Source organism: Zootoca vivipara, chromosome Z1 (assembly GCF_965207765.1).
Source record: "Zootoca vivipara chromosome Z1, rZooViv2.hap1.1, whole genome shotgun sequence".
Lineage (NCBI taxonomy): Eukaryota > Metazoa > Chordata > Lepidosauria > Squamata > Lacertidae > Zootoca > Zootoca vivipara.
Window position 1 is genome coordinate 15,357,497 of NC_142583.1, and position 23,868 is coordinate 15,381,364.

Here is a 23,868-nt window from a genome sequence, read left to right on the forward strand (position 1 = left end):
GCAGCATGTATGGTATGCAACAGATCCAGGTGTGAACATGGGCTTATTGGGTGTTCTCTCTTTTTTCTTAAGAGACTCCATGTATTGGTTCTCTATGGGGTTTGTGTATGTGTTACACAAAACAGTTTGGAGATTTGGAATATGGCTTTCCTAACTGGTGTACCTACTGTTAGTTGCATGTGTATAGGACTTGTTGAATCGGGTACTACTGTAGTTGAATCAAGGCTTTTTCTGCAGTGGCTCCCCTTTTGTGGAATGTTCTCCCCAGGGAGGCTCGCCTGACACCTTCATTACATATCTTTGCTGCCAGGCAAAAACATTTCTCTTTAACCAGGTTCGGCTGATTAACATTCTATGGCTTTTTAAATGTGTTTGTGGGAGGAGGGGTTATTGGTTTGTTTTTGCTTTATTTTTATTTTTTTGTATTCTAAATTTGTATTTGTCTGTACTTGTGAACTGCCCCAGGATCTTCAGTTGAAGGGTGACATACAAACTTAATTAATAAATATTATTAATAATACTAATAGTGTAGTTGAGAAGCTTCTGTTTAATTTATTAGTGGTGTGAATAGACATAAAATAGAAGTGCTCTAAAGGTTTTTATAATAGACTTCACATTGGACCAATAAAGGCTATTCAAAATATTACTGGCAGTGGAGAAATGATATGGTATAGTGACAGTTATTATACAAAGAGTGCTCAAAACAGATCACGCCAATTATTTGCTTACTATTTCTGATTCTAATACCCAAATTAGTGTCCATGTTCAGACACTGCATGAATTAGGATGATGCAAAAAATGCAACAGATATGTTTCATTGCAACAGCTCCTAGTACTCTAGAGGCAGTTCATAGTTTGCCCACACCTAGATTTTTGTGGGCTTAAAGGAACTAAGGTGTTTTGAAAACAGGATAAAGATCCTCCTACTTAGTACTTATTGGGTACTGGGGTACCTTGAATGATGGTCAGGGGTGCTGCGGGCAACCCTCTTTCCTTTCCTCCCACCTCTGATGCCCTCTTGCATCAGAGGGGAGGGGAGGCTGAGGGAACACACCACAAGGGATGGTGTTCGAAAAGGGTGAGGGGTTGCAAGCTCTGCAGACAAGGGGTGACATAACTGGGCTCCTGAGCCCCAGAGGGGTGCTGCAGAAAGAATGCAGTTGGTCAAGGGAGCTGTGGATGTTAAAAACCTCTGCTTTAGGAATTAAACTATTAATTTTACTTTGAGCAACTTTATTAGGCTGGTCGGTACCGTTTCTGTTTGTAATATGGCTAGGAAGCATGTAGCATTGGTGAGACAAGAGGCATAGCAGGAATTTGTGGTGAGTCTGGAAACTTTGCTGTGGTCCATAGTGAAGGTGCTTAAGGTCCTGCTTCTTCTTACAGTAATCACTTTGCTGTTGCTCAGCCTATGACCAAAGTAAAAGGGTGTGGCTATTTATTGTAGCACTCTCTGGTCCTGTTCGAATGTATCAGGAACCCGTGACTTCGCGTTGTGGCCAGGATGATAGAAGCTCCAGTTCAGTAACCTTTGCAGGACCACAAGCTCCCCACACCTGATCTAGACGCATTCTAATCTGGTTTGAGACCATGTTTTGGGACCAAGGAGGACTTGATTGCCTTTTTCAAGAACAGCACAGGGGACGGGGACGGGGACATGACCCTATTACTCAGGGGGTTAGCAAACTTTCAGCAGGGGGGCCAGTCCACTGTCCCCCAGACCTTGTGGGGGGGGCGAACTATATATATATATATATATATATATATATATATATGGGGGGTGAATGGATTCCTACGCCCCACAAATAACCCAGAGATGCATTTTAAATAAAAGGACACATTCTACTCATGTAAAAGCACACTGATTCCCTGACTGTCTGCAGGCCAGATTTAGAAGGTGATTGGGCCGGATCTGGCCCCCGGGCCTTAGTTTACCTACCCATGCAATTACTTCTGCTGGATAATTCTTTGCAATTTAAGACTGTCGCCCAAGGTATCCTCCTGGTTGAACTCCATGGATTCAGTATAGGAGGCACTGTGTGTGCTACCTGCAGAGTTGGTTTCATAGAGTCACATTGAGTGATTATTTCTCAACCTCATAGCAGTTGTGTTGTGGAGTTGTCTGTAGAAGGGAAGTGGAGACAGTATTTGAAAGTCCCTGAGGAAGGACCTCAGAGGTCTGACTCATTCTCAGTTTTTAAAATTTTATCTGCCCCCCCCCACCTAGTGACTGAAATCATTAAAGGAGACTCTTCTGATAGTTCTATACTTTTTGAAATCATTGACCACTTTTTGTGGTCAGTGGGAGTATATAGCCCATAAAATCTGCTTTATGTTTTTGGCATGAGTTAAGCTCGTGTTCATCCAGTTGTTCCTGATCACGGATACTAGTACCGGTACACTTGTTTGGTCACTGGATGTTAGGTACTATTATTGTGTTGGTCTATGCTTTTATTCATTGCATGATTATTTTTATGTTTTGAAGATCACTTTAATATTTGTAAGTAATTGACGGTATATAAGCATTTTAAATACATAGAACAATAATTATTTACTTCATTTTTCTCTCCTGCTTTCCTTTATATAAAGCAGTACCATGTTTTTTTCAGTCTGCCCCATAAGCTGCATGCTACATGAATCTTAAAACATTATAAATTGCTTCAGAATACCTCATGAGAAGCAATTTATAAATTAAAATAATAACAATAACAAAAATACTAATAATACACATACGTTTTCAGAAGGTCTTTCAGAACTAGATAACTTTCTTCAGTCATTTGGGAGGGGATACTGGGCAGCTCAGAAATAGCTGCTTACACTTTGAAGGATAATGCAAATGAATGTTTTCTGTGTTGCAGGTCAAGAAGGTTGTAAAATCAGGATGTTTTGCATTATACTTTTAAATAAGGGCACTCTATATTAGGGTTAGCTTTGCAGTTAGAAAGTGAACTGAGATGATAAGGAGAAAGGGATTTCAAGACATTGTGACTGCATACAAACAAACAAAAATTCAAGTTGGGTTGTTGCTGCTTTTTTGCAACTTTATCTAGGGTAAATCAGTTATTTCTGTTTGCAGCAGAAACTGGCCCTGAAGAGTCCTGATTGGTTGACCCCTTCAGTGTCACAGGGCCAGGTCTCTCAAACTTTCCGGAACAGTTTTTGTTTGCTTGTAAAGCACATTATTAGTGCCCTTTTTTGTACCAGTAGGGTGGCAAAGTTGCAAGTAATGAATGTTCACATTGCCCTTAATTTTAAAATTTTATTTAAAGGCAGACACCTGGCCTGTAATGGGTGGAGGGGAAAAACAAACGACAGACTTGGTGTTCAGTTTGCTGGCTAATATATCTGTCAAAAGGTTGTGAAGGCAGAGAAGAACCTGGCCCCAAGCTCTGGAAGGAAAAAGAACAAAATGGCTTAGATTTTAACTACTTCGTTTTTTTTACAGGAATAAATGCTTTGAATAGTTGTGTTTCTTCCCTACCTGCAAGCTTTATATTTGCTTACTGCACAATTATACTTTCTGTTAGGTAATTAGGGATAGTGAGCCAGTTAGGTTATTCACAAATTTATGGAAGATTGGGAAATGCCTTAGGATGTGAAAAACAGTGCATTTTTTGTTTTACTTTTTCCTTAAACATTGGATGGGGAAAAGGAATACAGTTCTGTTTTCTTCTCCTTTTATGTACTTTATGAATCTGCTAAAGCCCATTGTCAGCTAGACTTTTCAGTTGGAAAGCCAGTTGGCCTGGCCAACGAGACTTGTGCTAATGTGTAAAAAGCCTGGAGGGTATAGGCTAGCTATATATAAATATCTCATTGGAGGTGGAAAACAAGGTAGCATAAATAAATAACACAGAAAATGACTTTTTAAAATAGTCACTGGAGGGGAGTGTTGACTTAAATTATGTTCTTTATAATTGCTTAACTGGTTAAGGAAAGGAGCCTATTGCAAACCAAGGCCACAGTCTCCGTGTGCTCCTGGACTTAATGCAATCTCCTTGCTTGTTCCAAGAATACAGTTGACAACTTAGGATGTTATATAGAGCTTGCGGGAGAAGAGTTTCTTGGCTTAAGCATCTCTTCCCCTCCTCCCCAAACATAAAACACAATGGGTGAGATTTAGTGTAGTCTGAGCAGGCATCTGTTTCTCCTCCCCTGAAATCCTTCTGCGTACCCCCCCAAATCTCCTCAGGACAATTGGGGAACCCTAAAACAGAATTTGGGAGGACAGATTGCAGGGTGTGGGGAGAGAAACTGGAAATCCCATTGTGCACATGGGCAGACATTATTGGATGTCTCTCTCGATATTCTAAGTCTTTTGGAATGCTGCTTCTCTGAACAATTATGTTCCATACACCTTCAGTGTATATGTGGATTCACAATTGCAGTCCATAACTCAATAACTATTGCAACTTAGCTGGAACAGCAAAAGATTCCTGCATTGCAGGGGGCTGAACTAGATGATCCTTGTGGTCCTGTCCAACACCACAATTCTATGATTCTGTAGCTCCATGTTAACTATGGTTAGTAGATACATGGTATGTATACATAGGGTGACGCTGTGGATTAAACCACAGAGCCTAGGGCTTGCCGATCAGAAGGTTGGCAGTTTGAATCCCTACGACGGGGTGAGCTTCCATTGCTCGGTCCCTGCTCCTGCCAACCTAGCAGTTCGAAAGCATACAGTGGAAGAAGATAAATAGGCACTGCTCCGGCGGGAAGGTAAACACCATTTCTGTGCGCTGCTCTGGTTCGCCAGAAGCGGCTTAGTCATGCTGGCCACATGACCCGGAAGCTGTACGCTGGCTCCCTCAGCCAGTAAAGCGAGATGAGCGCCACTACCCCAGAGTCTTCCGCGACAGAGTTGTCCACGACTGGACCTAATGGTCAGGGGTCCCTTTACCTTTAGTACTTCAACATTGTGCATATTGGTGAAAAATTGGAAGTATTTAGCATACAAAAGAATTGAAGGAAAATTTGTGGCACAGTGTGGACATTTGAGCTAGTAAATTTTGTGATTTAATAATTAGACAGTCTTGTCTACAAAAAATATATTTACTTTTCTGAAAGATAGCACCTTAAGTCTTATGAGACCGTAACGTTAGAGCAAGTTTGTAGCCTGTCTTTGTGAGGTGCTGAGAGTCACTAACTTTTTCTCCAGCAAGTGCATAATAGAAAAAGTAAAATGTTTGCTCTGTTCTAAATATTCATTTGTAGTGCTTTATGCAATGAAGAGCACTTGCAAACTGTACTGGACATTTTCAATCAACCCTAAAGTTAACTATTAAATGAATGTCTTCCCCTTTGATGCTAATATCATTAATGTTACTAGTAGCTTAATTCAAGCTGATAAAGGCAAAATGTATCTTAATAGTGAAGTAGCAAAGTCTATTATTAATCATTGATGTTGTGAATCTACATCACATTGAGGTATCCATCTGTAAAGGTAAAGGGACCCCTGACCATTAGGTCCAATGGGAGCTCACCCCGTCACAGGGATTCGAACCACTGACCTTCTGATCAGCAAGCCCTAGGCTCAGTGGTTTAACCCACAGCGCCACCTGGGTCCTCTCCATCTATACATAGGTCTAAAAATAGCTTGACTATAGCACATTTTCTTTTTTTTAAAAAAAATATTTTTATTAATTTTCCAATTAAAACCAATTATATCACATTCAATATTTCAAATTATACACATATATATATCAATCAGACCGAATGTTATGCCAAATCATCTAAAGAATTTTTTATTTGGGTTCCCATGCTTCAAGAAATTGGGAATTCCTCGCAACTGTCCACTGCCGTCTTTTTTCTAAAGTTCAAATCGTCCTTCAAGTTCATAATAATCCAGATCTTCCCCTTACAGTCACATAGATGTTTTCCACTTTCACGATTGTTTCCCAGCTGCTGATATAAATATCAAACAAAGTCTCACAGATGTTCTTTCTCCTGTGTGAGTTAATCAGTCCAGCCTCCCCATAAATCTTCTTAATGGAGCTCCTGTTGCGTTGAAGCAATTCGAAGTAGCGCCATCTTAAAAAGCTCAAATCACTTTCGCTTTCTCTCATAGCCATGAAGATTTACGATCATTATAGAATTTACAGCTTTTCCAGGCAGGAGACCCAAACATCAAACCATAGACTCTTGGTAAATTAATGGATCTCCTTGCCCTATAGCTGAACTTAGCTTCAGGTCGCTGCTCCAATTTAAAGTGCGTCACAGCTCATAAATCCTCCGAACGCATTCAGAACTCCTTCCGTCCGACTAGGGGGGGGGCTTTTCTCATCGGCAACTCCACATCTTTAAAAAAATATGCTCAGTAACAACAGTTATAAGGTTCAACTCACACAGTCTTTTGCTTCTCTTTCACTCCAAACAAGCCAGGACATCGCGTCCGGGAAGGTACGAGGCAACAATATGAAGAAAAAAAAAATAAAATAAAAACTCACTCCCCTTATCGCTCCGTCCCCATCAATCCTTCTTCCAGATGCAGTACAATCTTTGACTCCTCTCACTCGGCAGCATAAATTTCTCAGCAGTAAACAGCGCTTCTTTCCCTCCTTCCGAAGTATGTCCATAGATTTAAGCCTAATTATCTTCTTTAACCATGGAAATCCCCGCCATGCAGATTAGCGTCCGGGAGTCCTGGCCCTTGTAAGTGCTCAGCCCAAGCTCCCCCCACTCCAAAAACAGTCGGAGTGGGTCTGGGGGCATCGCGGGCCAGCGGCCCCTCTCCGTAACCCCCGGAGAGGGTAGGGGGTTGCCATTTACTCCCCTAGCAACCGCCAAATTCCTTACAAAGGTCAGAGAGATGGAAAACAGGTCCGCCATTCCTGCAGGCGGAAACCGGAACCGGACTATAGCACATTTTCAGTGGCATATATTTTTCTTCCACCTTTCCTTATTTTTGAAGTTGCATTATTAGAGGGAGGTTTTGTGGCTCCTTGCGTGTTTTAGGCTAAATGCCTAGAAGTGAAATTGTTGGGAGGGAAAAGGATTGTTAAAAATGCATCTTGTACAGTGGTACCTCGGTTTAAGAACAGTCCTGTAAGAATGATTCAGTTTACGAACTTTGCAAAACCGGAAATAGTGTCCTGGTTTGAGAACTTTACCTCAGTCTAAGAACGGAATCTGAATGGTGGAAGGGCACTGGCGGTAGGAGGCCTCATTAGGGAAAGCGTGCCTCGGTTTAATAATGGACTTCTGGAGCAGATTAAGTTTGTAAACCGAGGCACCACTGTATAAGCATTTTTTTGGATGAATGTGTGTACAAAAGCATTTCATTGGATTATTTGCTAATTTTCTGAGTGCAGCCAGAAAGAATTTAGATGCTCTGCATATAGTAACATAGAATCTAAATATGAGCACAGGTAAAATCCCATTTCCAGTCATGGCTGTAATGCATGTTAGGAATGTGAACAAAACTTTGTGTTATGTCTATATATACAACAAACAAATATCAATGGTGTCCCAAGCTAAGAGAGAACTGTTGTATTACAGTGGTACCTCAGTTTACGGACGCAATTGGTTCCGTGGAGCCATTTGCTCCCTGAGCAGTACTTAAATGGAGCGTTTCTTCCGCGCGAAGTGTTGATAGAGCACTTCTGCACATGCGCGCACTGCGGAACCCGGAAGTAAACACTTCCGGGTCCGCGGCGTACTCAAACTGAGAGTACTCAAAGCGCAGCGGATGTAAACTGAGGTATGACTGTATTTAGTGTTGCTGCTACAGTTTGAGTACCATTTTCTAGTAAGTTTGGTCAGGTGATAAGACTTTATTGAAGGATATGCATATTTAAAACTCTGCCCTGTTTAAGCATAGGAGCCCTTAGAGAATTTCATCTCTAGACTTCAAAGTATCTCATTTGGAGTTGAATATACTACTATAACCTTGATAGATCTTTCAGAGGAATAGTACATTCTTCCAGTTCTCCAAGGACAGTATTTTCCATAGGTGAAATATATATTTAAGAAATGCTTACCTGTTATATTTTGGAATAAAAAAATTCAATTATACAATTAGAGAATTGTATAATTGTAATACAGTCTACTAGAAGGGAGAGAATGAGGTCTTCAACCATTAACTTTTTGTCCTGCAAATAGTTTGCACCATCATGCAATAGTTTGCACAAGGTATGCATGAACTAGTATAGTTGCTTTAAAGAAGTAAGACTTGATTAACATGTTTTGAAAAACCAGTTTCCTTAGCTAAGTAGAAACTTTGAGTGGGCAGGAGTGATGTTAGAGGGCAGGGTAAGCAAAAGCAGCAGAGTGTCCCCAGGTACCAGGTGTGTGAATTCTGTAATGGCTGGGTGGTTCCCATTCAATGTCATTATGGAAGCGTGGCAAGTTAAATTTTTGAGTCCCCAATAAATAAAGCTGGTTCATCAAGTCTAGTTATGTCAAGGAAAAACATACCTATATGTCTTGGATTCATACGCTTTTGTAAAGGAATTGCAAACTGAATTTACTGTCTCCAAGCCACTTTCGTGTGTGTCTATTTATAGGGAGGCTTTATCACAGTTGGTTTTGCTTTAAAGTTGATATAAATTTAGAGCGAATTTTTGGAATAGAGACAACTTCATCCTAGCAGTGGATTTTTGCTAATTTGCAGCCTAATTATATGCTTTACTCAGTCCTAGTCAATGATGTGCAATAAGTTTCTTCCCAGGTTTAAGTTCATTAGTAGCAAACAAAGGATGCCAATTGAAAATACAGTATTAGGCAAGCTTGGTAGCTTCAATGTTTTTAGCTTTGCGTACTAAATTCAAGTAAAATAAACATGTTAAATTAGGTTACAGGTAGGTAGCCGTGTTGGTCTGGGTCAAAGTAAAATGAAAAAATTCCTTCAGTAGCACCTTAAAGACCAACTAAGTTTTTATTTTGGTATGAGCTTTCGTGTGCATGCACACGAAAGCTCATACCAAAATAAAAACTTAGTTGGTCTTTAAGGTGCTACTGAAGGAATTTTTTCATGTTAAATTAGATCTCACTTTAGGGCATCAAAAAAAGTTTCACTGCAGAGTACCCTAATTTCCCTGCTGATTTTTTTCTCACAAAACATACATCACTGGGGCAAGTTCTTGGGTTACCATGGCAGCATAAGACCTACTGCTCCTTCCTGTGCCATTAGAGAATTTGAGAAGTCCTGGACAATATGAAAAGAGTCCATGAGGCAGTTCTTGCCAGTGTTGAACGCTGGATGATGGTGTCATATAGATAAATGATGGCACAGGCTTCTCCTGCATTGTTTGGAGCGTCTCGTGGGAAAAAGAAAAAGGTAAAGAACACCTGGACTGTTAAGTCCTGTCAAAGGTGACTATGAGGTTGTGGCGTTCATCTCCATTTTTATTTTTAGGAAGATTTTTTTACCTGGGGTGGGGTGGTTTGGCATGTCCATATTTACAGGTTCTCATACATCTTATCACATATATTAAACTTTTCTACAGCAAAATGGTATTTGTTCGTAGTGTGTCTAGCATCAGGGCAGCAGAATATTTCTTTTTATCAGGGTCGGCAAACTGTTTTGGGTTTGTTTGTTTTTCTGTATCAGGAATGTAGAAGCAATTAATAAGGCATACAGTGACATGGGGAGAGATTTTGTGTTCTTCAGAGAAGAATTCGTACAAAAGTAATACTGTTAAGGCTGGGGTCAAAATTGCTTGGTTGCACCACCTGCCTCTACTTCCTCTGTGGTCTCCCTGTGTCAAATTATACCATAGATAGTATGCTAAGTCATCTGGGTAGGGACTTTCCGCTTGTATCTGTAAAGCACTATGCACATTGATGGAGAGAGAGAGAGAGAGAGAGTAAGCTGCCATTTCCTACACAATAGTTGGAACATCTGATAATATTTGGCTGTGGCTCAATAATACATGGCTTAGTTGGTGATATTTGACATATCAAATTGATCAGCAATACATATTTTACCATCCTGCTTGCAAATTTTCTTCCTAAAGCCCCTTAAGTCTACAGAAGAGTACTGTACACTGATCCCTAAAGGTATTGTGGCAGTACCGGTATGTAGTTGTTAAATTCTGAGAACACTTGGCATCCTTTTTTAAAAGTAACTTGCTTATACTCATGGTTGCCGTACTTCTTTAAGACACATGGATGTTTCAAACACAAATCTTATTTCAATCTCATCAGATTATTAGCATGCTGTTTGCTATAGGTTCTTTCTTTCCTGGTTCCTTTCTGTTCCCTACCTTCCCACCCACCTTTGCTGGTAGTGATATATAAAATAGTAGAGAGATGGATGCTCTTAAGAGTGTGGGAGGATGTGGCTGAACATGAACTGTCTGCTTTTGCCAAGTGTCTTTATTCAAAGCCAGTGGTAGTTCAATAGTTGTCATTGCCACATTTATATTTCTTTGTTAACTCTGTAATTAAACAACATCATCATCATTCTAGACCTGCTTTTCTCAACCTTGGATCCCCATATACTGTTGGACTACAATTCCTATCATCCCTAGCTTGCAGGACCAGTGGCCAGGGATGATGGGAGTTGCAGTTCAACAACATATGGGGACTCAAGGTTAAGGTCTAGACTCTAGAACTATTCCTTAGAATTAGGCTTTTAATCTGCTTTGCAAGGTTTGAAAACTAATGATCATGGAGAATAAAAATGTGCCACCCATTGGTAATTTGATTGTTTCTAATGTATATTTTTGTGGTTTAATAAATATGCAGTACACATATAATCTAAGTACTCGGCAATTTAAATATCAACATGTCTGCACCCAGTTAGATTACTTTAATCCCATTGATTTGAGTGAGATTAAAGCAGTTTAACTGAGCTGATTTGGAGCCTTAGTCTAATTAAAAAATGTTGCTGGACCTGCTCCATGCTCTTAATGTGTCTAATCCCAAACATACTTTAACAACTACATAAGAGAGACCCCTGGGCTCTCACTTGTGGGGTGCCTCAGGGTTCTTTCCTCTCCCCCATGCTTTTTAACATCTATATGCACCCGCTGGGAGAGATCAGGGGGTTTGGTCTGGGTGTTCATCAGTATGCGGATGATACCCAGCTCTACCTCTTTCGAATCAGAACCAGTGAAGGCGGTGAAGGTCCTGTGTGAATGTCTGGAGGCGGTTGGAGGTTGGATGGCGGCTAACAGATTGAGGTTGAATCCTGACAAGACAGAAGTACTGTTTGTGGGGGACAGGAGGCGGGCAGGTGTGGAGGACTCCCTGGTCCTGAATGGGGTAACTGTGCCCCTGAAGGACCAGGAGCACAGCCTGGGAGTCATTTTGGACTCACAGCTGTCCATGGAGGCAAAGGTTAATTCTGTATCCAGGGCAGCTGTTTATCAGCTCCATCTGGTACGCAGGCTGAGACCCTACCTGCCCGCGGACTGTCTCGCCAGAGTGGTGCATGCTCTAGTTATCTCTTGCTTGGACTACTGCAATGCGCTCTATGTGGGGCTACCTTTGAAGGTGACCCGGAAACTACAATTAATCCATAATGCGGCAGCTAGACTGATGACTGGGAGCAGCCGCCGAGACCACATAACACCAGTCTTGAAAGACCTACATTGGCTCCCAGTACGTTTCCGAGCACAATTCAAAGTGTTGGTGCTGACCTTTAAAGCCCTAAATGGCCTCGGCCCAGTATACCTGAAGGAGCGTCTCCACATCCATCATTCTGCCCGGATACTGAGGTCCAGTGCCAAGAGCCTTCTGGCAGTTCCCTTGCTGCGAGAAGCCAAGTTACAGGGAACCAGGCAGAGGGCCTTCTCGGTAGTGGCACCCACCCTGTGGAACGCCCTCCCACCAGATATCAAAGAAAAAAACAACTACCAGGCTTTTAGAGGACATCTGAAGGCAGCCCTGTTTAGGGAAGCTTTTAATGTTTAATAAATTATTGTATTTTAGGAATTGTTAAATACTGGGGTTATGTGACTTCCAGTGTGACTCTAGGCACTGACTATTACAGCAAAACTGCTATCAGAATTTTTAAAACTATAAATTTAAGAAAAAAGAAAATACAGTACATACTAGCATCTGATTGTAATTTTTCTGTTTTTATTTTTAAGACAAGCAAAAATCAAATTAAAGTAGATCTTGTAGATGAAAATTTTACAGAACTAAGAGGAGAAATAGCAGGACCTCCGGATACACCATATGAAGGCAAGTAATATTTTTTGTATAAGCCATATAGTACATTTACACGTCTTATCACTTGAAGCTAAATTTATAAGAAATTACCGTATTTTTCGGTGTATAACACACCCCTATGTATAAGACGCACCCTATTTTGGGGAACTCCAAATTGAGAAGGGGGGGGAATTGTATCCGTGTATAAGATGACCCACAATTTTGAACATAATTTTTAAATTAAAAAACCAGACTTATACATGGAAAGGTACGGTATGTTGTGGCCCATCTTGAAGCCTGTTATTGAACTACATTTTTTTTGTGCAGTCACATAAGATAAATAAAGATTGCTTCTTTGTTTGTAGCATATATCTGTTCAAGCTAGTTTGTGCACATAATATTTTAGAAAACTTTGGGCTGCACATTTGCAGGAGTTGGTAATGACTTGTGTATTTGATCTGATAGAAATAAATAAATATTTTTAGCTGAACATAATTTATTGTACGGACACCTTGGAAGTAGTAGTGCAATCGGGGCGGGATGGGGGGGTGGGGCTAAGCGTTCCATATTAATGATACAGTGACCTGCTTTCATAAACATTTGATGCTGAATAATGCCCAGTCAAAGGAAGTAGAGTGTGCAAGCATTTTTAAGACCAGGTTTTCAGGCCTTAGTTAAAATTCAACTGCTTGACAGGTCTAGAAGTGTGCATGCACACGAAAGCTCATACCAAAATAAAAACTTAGTTGGTCTTTAAGGTGCTACTGAAGGAATTTTTTAAATAAAGAAGCATGATATACATGCATATGTCTAAGGTAGTACACATGATGTGTACCACCTTAGACACATGATGCTGATGACAGGCATCTGTCCATGAATCAAGGAGGGAAGAAATCCCACCCCTCCCCAAATCTGCTTCAGGGTGTTGTGGACCCCCCAGAGCAGTTTGGAGGGCTGTAAGGATATGAGAAATTGCAATAAAATAAAATAAATGCTTGCTTCTCTGTTCTGCAGATGTATGTCTGCCATCATTTGGGGGGAGATGCCACTCATTTCTTGTAATACAATTGTTTTAAAAAGCTAATTTCATCACCCATGCTTTGAAGTTGTCTTATTTTTGAAACCGAGCTTAGTTAATGTTAAGCCATGATCCTTGGTTTGGACAAAATGGGAATGTATGGTGTGGCTTACTAAATAAAGAGCAGAATCTTCGACGTCATCTTTCTGGCCATATGGGAAGGAGAACATGCAAGCTTAGGTTCACTGTGGTTCATGCACGTCACAATAAACCATAGCTTATAATGAAATCCAAATGTGACTGCCATCTCTCCCAGAAGAAGAGTGCTTACAAATCCCAAGACCCTCAAGTTATAAGTGCTTATTCCAGTAAGTCACAGAATGAGAGACCTTTTGTATACTGTGTGTTGAAACTGAGATTCTCCACTCCCAAGTTTATTTTAGAGAGGCTCCTGGGAATCGTACTGCTAACTCAAAATCTTTGATTTTCAAACTGCATGTATTAATAAGATTTTATCTCTTCATTCTTGCCTTCTAGTATAGTTATAGGACACCATCCAGTCCTCTAGTCTCATTTTACACCACAAATGCATCTCCTTCTGCATTTATTCTGCCTTTTCAGTTTGAATCTGCCCTACTTAAATATAGGAATCCAAAATTGGGCACAGTGTTCTTGTCAGTGCAGTGTACAACATGGGTACATCATTTCTTCCACTTGAACTACTGTGCTTACTACCTTTTAAGCAAATGTGTGTTTGCTGCCTTTGCAATTACCGTATTTTTCCATGTATAAGACTAGGTTTCTTTCCTTTAAAAAACTCAAAAATTAGGGGGCGTCTTATACATGGATACATCTTCCACCATTTTCTTAAATCTGAGTCCCTAAAAGTAGGGGGTGTCTTATACATGGGGGCATCTTATAGACGGGAAAATATGGTATATTACTTTGGCGCATGGTCCTCTTGAAACCAACAAGGATTTCTCAATCTTTTTTAATGTCTGATGAGATCTTATTCAGTAGCAGAAATGTTTGTTAACAGCTCCCAAATGCTTCTTAGCTTTCTGTTCATTTTGCATAACTTGTGCAGGTAAGAATTGGGTATCATCAAATAATTTTATCAGTGTTCCTACTTCCCTCCCTAGAGCTGCTAGTGAAATCATTGAGCATTAGGCATCCCAAGACTCATCTTAAGGAGGGGAGGGAGTTTCTTTCAACTTTTGCCTTTTGCCTTAACAATTTGCCTTTGCCTGTCTTAGTCAATATTGGTGGTTTTTTTCATTCCATGTTACAAAATGGCCACACTAGACACTTTAGTTAATATTCATAACTGGAATTGCTGCCAAAATTCCCCCAAGGTGAGCTTATTAATGTCCCTGAATTCTTTGCTGGCACTTTCATAATCTAAGTTGGAGGAGAATTCTTGACTTCTCTCTCTGTCTGGGCATCCCAGAGGCCTTGCCACCGTCCCTGACTGCTGTTAGCCACTATATACTGGTAGGCTAGAGAGGATGGTTTCTTCCCTTCCTATTTCCCTCCCTCCCTCATTCTTTTCTCTTTCTGGAGTGTGGAAAAGTGGCACATATGCCTGGGGCCCATAGGAAATGCAGCTTTCCTAAGGGTGATGACAGTTTGCACCCCCCTTTCACTCTTCTTCCTGTGTATTGCTGCTGCTGCCGCTTCAACCAACTCTGTGTGCCAGAGAAGTGGAGCGGTTGTGCCAGGAGAGAAGCTGGCAGTGAAGGCTTCTGGGGACAGGGAGTACAGCCAGGTACAGGTGGAGAGGTTTGTTTTTTGAACCTCAGATTCTCAGGAAAAAATATCCACCCCCTACCTTTCTTTCCCAGAACTTAAATTTTTTCCAGGTTAATCCGAAGCAGATTTGAGAGACCTTGCCCATCTCTAGTATCTTCTCTTTCCAAAAGGCCAGTTATTTTGAATAAGAACATGTGTATGGGAATCATGGGTTGTTTGTGTTTTGCTATGTTGCTGTTTATGCGTATCATCTCACAAGAGCTGCTACTTCATTGAAATGTGTGAACCATGCCATGTGTTGGTGGCTTGATCAACAAGAAAATAGTGGAACTGACAGGATTTATTACCGTCTCTAAAGCTGTATCTGATTGTGCTTCACAAAGAATAAAGAGGAAAATTCCCCACCCCAGGAGTTTAAAAAGCATCTTATTGTTATTTATTGTTTGTAGCGTGAAGTTCTATCATGTCATTGTTACAGTATTTATTGTTTGTAAGCTGCTTTGGGGTTCATTTGAATGAAAAGCAGCATAGTTAATAAAGCAAATAAAAAAAAATAGTGAGACAGCAAGGGCAAGGTGAGTTGAAATAAATGTGGAAGAGTTTTGGTACAGTCGCTGTTGAAAAAGACCTGTTGCACATAGAAATGTAAAAGCTACAACTCTTTTTTTTAAGGATTGCTTCTGTCTGAAAGTAAATAAGCTGTTAACTTATTTTTCTAAGACAAAAAGTTAAAATGCCATTTGATTCACTTATTCAGTATTTTGGTAAAATACTACTGGCAAAGTGTATAATGTATGTGTGTTGACTTTTGCAGGAGGAAGATATCAACTAGAAATAAAAATTCCAGAAACGTATCCATTTAATCCCCCAAAGGTACAGTGAGCATAAATTCTTGTGAATAATTCTCTAGAATGCTTCTGTGTAGTAGGTGTTTTGTTATGCAGTGCTGTTGCCCCCCAGATCTTTCTGGATCAGCACAGAAACAACAGTCATTCACCCCTCATCATTTTATGTCAATGGTCCCTGGTCACAAAATATTGCACAGCTGGCAAAGCACTGATGGAGCTTTTAAAAACAAAACTGCCTTCAACATAACCTTGTTTTGAACAGCTTTGTTCACTTCTACCCCATTGCTGTCTGCTTGAAAACCAATGTGAAGGCAGTTACTGTTAGATCCAGGTTGAATTGTATATATAATTGTATTAATATATATGCTTTTAGTATAATAGCAGAAATATTACACAAGGTGTATTTTCAAGCTTCAAGGTGTCACAAGACTCTTGGTTTTGCTACAACAGACTAACAGTTACCCTTCTGAAAATTGCTTTAATGATGCATCTTCATTCCTTGTGTTTATCAACTCACTTGGTAGCCATAGATAACCAGGAATTCCACGCAGGCAGATAACAAAGGGACGGATTTCTCTGTCATCTGTCTACTTTTAAATAAGGTCATGCTAAGTATGCTAAGAGGTATCACATCAGATTGCTGTGGGGGCTCCCCCAAAATGCTCTCCATGCCAGAAGAAACTGCATTTTAATAAGTACAAAATTATCATATGTAGGGGTTTTTTTTATCTCAGAAATCTTGATAATCAATATTATGGAGGAATATTTTTTCATGTGGCGAAGCATCCAGTCATGTGAGCCCCCAGCTGCATTCTGTGGTGGAACTCAGGTTTACATTTATCATCCTATATTGCCATTTGTGAAAACAGTTGGAGGTTTGCCCACTGAAATATGTAGAGGTTGTCTTGAATACTTAGCAGCTAATTTAATAGAATTTTTTCTTTTATGTTCTAGGTGCGGTTTATCACAAAAATATGGCATCCTAATATTAGCTCAGTCACTGGGGCTATTTGTTTGGATATCCTAAAAGATCAATGGTAATGTTGTGCATTAAGTTCTTGAAGATCCTCCAGATAATTGGACAATCGTCTATTTACAAATGTAGTGAAACTGAATTATTGTTGAGTGAAGTTATTGACAATATTAATGAGTTCATCTGAAGATTACAGGGCAATTGGATGGATGGAACACAATGGATAGAAAGATCATTTTCATTCTCTGCTTATATTTTTCATAGGAATTAGAAATATAATGTGCATTAACTGTTTCCTTATTTATATTGCTTTACTTTAAACTTAGACCACTGAGTAATGCTATACCATGGTTTGACAGTTTAGAATGCCCCCCTACATCTTTTTTACTGCACCTCTTGGTTTTTGTTAACCATAGTTTGCTGTGACATCTGAATTGACACACTATGGTTAGTGCTTACATCCAAACCATGGTTTCTGGTCTGTCATAGTTTGATGATTTGAATGGCAAAGTGTGGTTAGCAAAAAGGAGGAAGTGAATGAGGGAAGCATGAAAAGGGTGCAAATGTGTGACTGCTCCCCTTCATTATACCACTGAGCTGTTTTTACATAGGAATTTAGAAAACTGGATGACTTTTCCAATTAGGAGTGCTCTGTACTGCAGTGTTAACCATAGGTTATCGCTGAGTTTTTACTGCTTTTTAGACTTTTCTGTTTCTTAGTAAGAACAGTAATTGGAGGCTAGATCCCCCATGTGATCTTCAGCCCTGTTCTGGAGGGTCCCCCAACTCTCTGGAGTCAACAATCAGGGCACAGTGGGGACTGCAGGGAGGAATTGGTAAAAATTGCCCCACCTCTTCCGTTGAGATATAAGGGTCTCCAGCAAAATCGGGTTTGGAGCGTAAGTGCTTTTACAGTTTGGTTGGAAGCATTAGTGGACAGATAGTTGTAGATTTAGGATTTGCTCTCTTTGAGGCATTAGACCTGTGCCTGAAATATATCACTTCAGACTGAATATGGGGTCATGTGGTTGAAAATTAGGTGTCAGGGAGGATTCTACCAAAGTTTGTTTGTTTTTAATGTGGGGAATGTGCTGTCTGTGTCTCACTCACACACATGGGCACATTCTCAACCTAAAGGCTGAAGTGGTATAGATCAGACACAGGTTTATCATCTCAGTGAGAACTTGGCCATACTTTTAGCCTTAATGTCAATTAATTAGTGTGATTAATTGATGCAAACTGTGGCAAATGAGTAACCCAGGCCTTCTCCTCTGGTTGAGTGGTACAATTAATGTATGGCAGGGAAAGATGATTTTAAATAACAGAGTTGAAATTATTCTAAAGGCATTGCAATCAGATTTTTGTGTGTGGATAATAATATGACTTTAGTTATTTCTAATTTATTCTAGGGCTGCAGCAATGACTCTTAGGACAGTGTTGTTATCACTGCAAGCACTCTTGGCAGCTGCAGAACCTGATGACCCCCAGGATGCAGTAGTGGCAAATCAGGTATGATGCTTAGGAAAACTCTAGTTCTATTCGTAATGCTTTCCTCTCTTCAAAAGTACACTGACCGCTCCCAAATTTTGAGTTTTAATTAAATCTGTAGGACACAGGCTAGTAAAATACTTATTTGCTCTCTGAGAACTCAGAAAATGCAGAATTGGTACAGTTCCTAAAATAGGACCTTTAATAGCATAAACCTTTGTGAATTATTATCATTAATACTTGGGAATATGTGCAGTGTCACGACTCTCGGCAATACATTTTGCCTACCTTGAAAAATAAAAAAAATACTCTCTGCATGTCTGGTTTTATATTTTAAATTACCTGATAATTGTTTTTGCTCACTTCCGGCATTGGGCCAGTTACCAGCTCTTAGCCTGGCTACAAAAGGGGACATGGTGCTTGTATCATAGGCATCAATTGTTGGTTCCTTCAACCAGAGTGAGGCCAACTGATTGTTATAGCTCTTCAATATATGTATACAAAAGTGTTCATGTTGTTCATAGAGTTACTGAAACAAATTTACAAAATCAAAGCACACACACTAACTATATAAAAGTGGCTGGCAGGAATATTGTCTTGTTTAAAAGGTCTCCACATGAAGAGGATAGAAGCCTGTCATTGTTGCACCATTAGCAATCATCTTCATTGCTTTTAATTCTAACCAATTCTGCTTTGAATAAGAGTTTCTGTAAGCAATAAATTTATTGTAGAAATGCAGTTGCACTGCGTTCTCGCCTACCTGTGGTGCTTTGGAGTCTTAAGATATATTTATTCATCAATTGCAGTTACTCAGCGACAAAACATCACAGACCATTAGGCATGTATATCCCGGACTGGATGCCAAAGTAAGCCGGACAGTGCAGTATGAATGCATAAATTCTTGAATTTGGACAGTTGTATGACTTAATTCCACCCCCCTTTTTTTGCTATAGTACAAACAAAATCCAGAAATGTTTAAACAGACAGCTCGACTTTGGGCACACGTGTATGCTGGAGCACCAGTTTCTAGTCCAGAATACACCAAAAAGATAGAAAACCTTTGTGCTATGGGCTTTGATAGGGTGAGTATTGGCTACTCTTACAAAAGTGATAAACCACAGCATGTCTATCCTTCTGTACACAGCAACACAACTTTGGTTACAAGGCATGCCTTGTGTAAGATTCTCTTTGCTTACTTGTGTAGAAGCTTCTGTTAGATTATCTTTGTACTGTATTTTGCCTTGATTAACAGCTTTTTCACTACTTCTGAAACTCAAGGAAATCCATTTAATGCCTGATTTTCAGTTAAGTAACTGACTTTAATTTAGCCATGGTCAAACTGACGTATAAAGTTTCCTTCAGGCTCGTGCTGCAATTGGATTTATATAAAGAACAGGTGCACACACTGACTTGAGTCTCTCTCTTTTTTTGTCTTTGCAGAATGCAGTAATAGTGGCCTTGTCATCAAAATCATGGGATGTAGAGACAGCAACAGAACTACTTCTGAGTAACTGAGCCATGTGCAGAGAACTGCTTCTGTAGCCCAGCTTGCCCTTTCTTGAGGAGCCTCACCATCTCTTATTTTTAGGTTTCTATATAGATTCTCTTTCAAAACTGGCATTCTTGCCTGATGCTATCTAGGCATTATTGGAGACTGAAAAAAGAAAAAAAAACTGCTCTGTAAATAAAGCTAATTAAACGTCTGTGTAAATTTAAAAAAAGGGGGAAATACTTTAATTTTTTCTTACTAAATATTGTAAATTCCTTGAGCTTGGCTAAAACAATGGGGGACAACATGCCTACTTTAGTCTTAGCAGTGTGACCCAAGACCAGAAGGAATTTGCATCAGGATTTTGACTTTTAAGAATTTATTCAGAACACATCTGATTGTGTCCATAATCATCAGTCACTGATGTCACTCATCCCAGCTCCCTTACCTATGTTTTTTTCACATGGATCCTACGTGCCTGTGGACCTTATATTTGCATGCTTGTACTTTACATAGACACTTTTAAAGAAAAAAAGTAGGGTAAACTGAACAGAGCACTGTTTGAAGTACTTGAGTATTCATTCTTGTAACTTTTCCCTAAGACTTTCCAAATGTGCTCATAGATCAAAATGACAGCCTACTCGGAAATGTTTTCACCTCTTAAGGAGTAGCAATCCTCCATTTCTTCTTTACCTCTCCCCCCCCCCCAACTGCACATGCAACTACAATAACACACTAGAACCTCCAGAATTTGTGGGTATGTGCCATTTAAAGTAGCCTAGTTTCCCACTTCCAAGTGGTCTATTTTGAATAACCAGTAAAAGTGTTTCAACCATTGTAATTTCTACACAATTGTATAAAAGGTTTGGTATATCTGGACATAGCACAAGCAAGTGGAGCTGCTCTTTTGTTTCTTATGCAGAAATCCAACCTCTTTCAATAAATTCTGGATAGAATGAATTTGCCGAGAAGAATTGGTTCTCTGTTAACACTGAGAATGCCACCTCTTTTCTCTAGTATTTGCTGTGATGCAATCAGTTTGGGAGCAAAGCTTCCTAGTTTTTACTCTGGACATTGTTTTAGGTAGGGGATGCTTGTAAACCTGTAAAGTCCCTATTGTGCACATTTCCCCCAGTTGACACTTGAAAGTCTTGGATTGTTGCTTTTTTTTTTTTACTGTAAATATATTGAATGCGAGTAGAAGTACCTGCTAAAACAAATGTACATACAGTCATACTTTCTATTAATTCATATAGATCTAAAAATCTCCAAATCATTAGTTTTTATACCTTTGTTGCAAGTTGTAATATCATTACAGAACTGCATCAGGAATTGCTTTTGAGCAAAATGCAGAGATGCGGTGTCAGTGTAGAATTCTGCAAGGTTATTTTCCCATTCCTGCCCCCAACTCTTCTGTACTGTAGATAGGAAAGTTTTCACCACTTTTGCTAATCAGCCATGTTGCATAACTGTTAAGCATCTAATGTGAAATAGAGAAATGGAAGAGATGAGAACCTAACATGCAGAATTATTTCCTGCAGTACGTATGTCTAAGCTGCCTATAGATTCAAGTTATTAGGACACAGAAAAATAAATTGTAGTTTGTATCTGTGCAATGCAGAACACTGTTGATCTCTTCACATCCTATTTATGCATTCAGTGATTGTATGGTTTTTCTTGCAGTCCTGTAAATCACTTTCAGATGCCAAAGGAAATGTGATTTTTGTTTTTTCCTTGATATATATTTATTTTTTTTAACAATTTGCTGCTGCTCAACAAAGTTTTTGTTAAATAGTAGCCAGGACCAGCAGAACCCTGGCAATCTGCCATTTGTGTTTGTAATTTTTTTATGGTCTATATTTTGACAAGTTCATCTACAGCTTTGTTTTACCCTGGTGGTAATTGTGTAAAAATGGCTGATAGATTACGTTTTCCCTTGTTCTTTGCAATTAAAGGAAAGATCGTGGAAGTGGTTAGATGGAATGAAATGTCTTCTGCTTTTCCATCTAGATCATATTAATCATTCTAAGGAAGCTTTCTGTGATTGTGTTAAATGAGACTAGAAAAAGTTTGAACACAGGAGAAAAAGCTTATGCTAAATATAATAGCTAGGACTCTCCCCTTGGCTACATGAAACTCTTGGTATTGGTGGAAGGATTCATATAGGTGCTACCGGTAGGGTTTCCCTTCATGGTTCTAGTGTAATGACAGTCATTTTGTCATTGCACCCGAGAGAGGAAGTTTTCTCTCAGTTTCTAAAGGTATGTGTGCACGGCTTGTTAGGCCGTTGAGCTGAGTAAATGCAAACTGCTACCCAGCTCAATCTTGATTTACTGGTCTTTAATGATTCAGCATATCATTTTTCACTTCTCATTACTCTAAAAATAATAGTCAGGCAGCCTTGCAGTTATTGTGAGCTGTGCCAGTTGTGGATGAAATACTACACAATTCACCTATGCCACACAATTGATACTGATCATGCAATAACCTGTTTCTGGGAACTTTTAAGCAACCCGTAGATTTTTAACAAATTCAGAGGGTTGTAACTGGTTTATCTCAGTTGAATGCTGAGATTATAACCAATGACTGCTCTTCCCATGGAGACAAGAGAGAAGAGATGCCCTTCCCATTGCCAGGGGTCTCAACAAATCATTGTAAGTGCCAAAAACACTCCACACAACTAACTGGGTTTTTAAAAAGCCAAGTTCATGCTTTCGTTCCTATACTGAGCTGCCATTAAAAAGTGACAAAGTACAAAACAATTTGTACTCCCGGTGACATGTGCTGTAAAAACAAGGCGGTTAAGCAGCATTTTACCTCAAGCATTGATTTTGGAACATTTTGATCAGTCAGGTACTTCTATAAATGTAATTAAATGATATTTTATGATACCTTTGGAGAGGAATATCCGAGGTCCAAGCCTCAGCAATCTATCTAAAAGGAGAAACTGGTTGAAAGCAACTTTGTCTTCAAATAAACCAAATGGTTGCAAAGTGAGTAAACTATGCAAACTCAAACTTGTTCAATAGAAGAGTTAGACATTGTGGAATGTGCACCTTGCCTTCCCTGTCGTTTGCTTATATTTTACAACTTAATGATGGCAATGACTTTGGGGTTTTATTTTTTAAACGGTTTGGTGGCTTTGCAGTCATTGTTCGGATAAGAACCGTGTTCCTGTCACGGACATTTTGATAGGCTCATAAATGGTTACCACTGTCAGATTTTGAGTTTTGTTGGGTAAACAAATGCATGATGGCTGTTGATTGCCATAATCCACAGGAGTTTCTCTGAGTTGCCATAATCCACGGGAGTTTTTCTGAGTGGGCTGGCAGGCTGGGAAACTTAGCACAGTTAACTGCAAAAATCATGGTCAAAAGGAGAATGTCTCAATCAAAGACTTTTCTAAACAAGGCTTAGTTGCATAAATATAAGCATAGGAAAAACATTCAATATAGTTGCAGTAGCAGCAGCCATGACTAGTGCTGCAGTATTCACTCTGCTTTGACATGCAAGCACAGCTACATCCTCGTTAGACTAATGCTCCCAAAGTGATTTGGGGTTTTTCAATACATAACCCAACCTTCAGGTTTTTGGTTTTTTAAAGTGCCATACTTAACCGGCCTACTCTTCTACTTGGAGCTATTAAATGCCCCTACCTTTTTTATTTTTTTGCTGTAATAAACGCAGGACTCCATTCCCTACAGGATGAAAGCTTGCAAGTTGCGTATTGTATGACAGTTCTGATTAGTCCCTCTGCAATGGGAGGAATCTACTAGTTTGAAATAACCATTCAGAATCATGCCAACAAAACCCAACTGTACTATAGGAGCCCATTAATAAAATTTGCAATGTGGTGCTTTACGTGGGTTTTTAGAGAGGGCCTCCCCTTTCAGAAAAGTGGTACTGTCAAAGATCCTTGCTGACCTGTTGCCGTTTTCCATTTCAATTTATGTTGGGTGGGGTTTTTGTTTTGTTTTTCTTCCCAACCAAGATGACAAAGGCTATTTGTAGGAAGCTTTCAACTGGACATTTCATTGTGAGTGAGCGGGCTGCAATGCAACGTTGGTGTTTGCGTCTCTTGAGAATAAAAGCCACGCAACACTTTTGTATGCCATTTTTCTAAAAAATAATAAATACACTTTTAAAATGTTGATTTCCACTGCAAATGCTTAACAATAAATGCATGTTTCCCTGAAAA

The 23,868-nt window shown here is 39.6% G+C and overlaps 1 protein-coding gene across 2 annotated transcripts in view; it reads left to right on the top strand.

Moving 5' to 3' along the window:
* The window catches only part of UBE2K (ubiquitin conjugating enzyme E2 K), a 31,378-nt gene extending 7,510 nt beyond the window's left edge, over positions 1-23,868 (top strand). The window contains exons 2-7 of one of the 2 annotated variants that reach the window (XM_035111919.3): positions 12,042-12,135; positions 15,687-15,745; positions 16,675-16,757; positions 18,103-18,202; positions 19,135-19,263; positions 19,622-23,868. In XM_035111919.3, coding sequence (XP_034967810.1) covers positions 12,042-12,135; positions 15,687-15,745; positions 16,675-16,757; positions 18,103-18,202; positions 19,135-19,263; positions 19,622-19,696 — 540 coding nt within the window. In that variant the 3' untranslated portion in view covers positions 19,697-23,868. The remainder of the gene's footprint in view (positions 1-12,041; positions 12,136-15,686; positions 15,746-16,674; positions 16,758-18,102; positions 18,203-19,134; positions 19,264-19,621) is intronic. The other variant, XM_060278903.2, reaches the window with a different exon arrangement.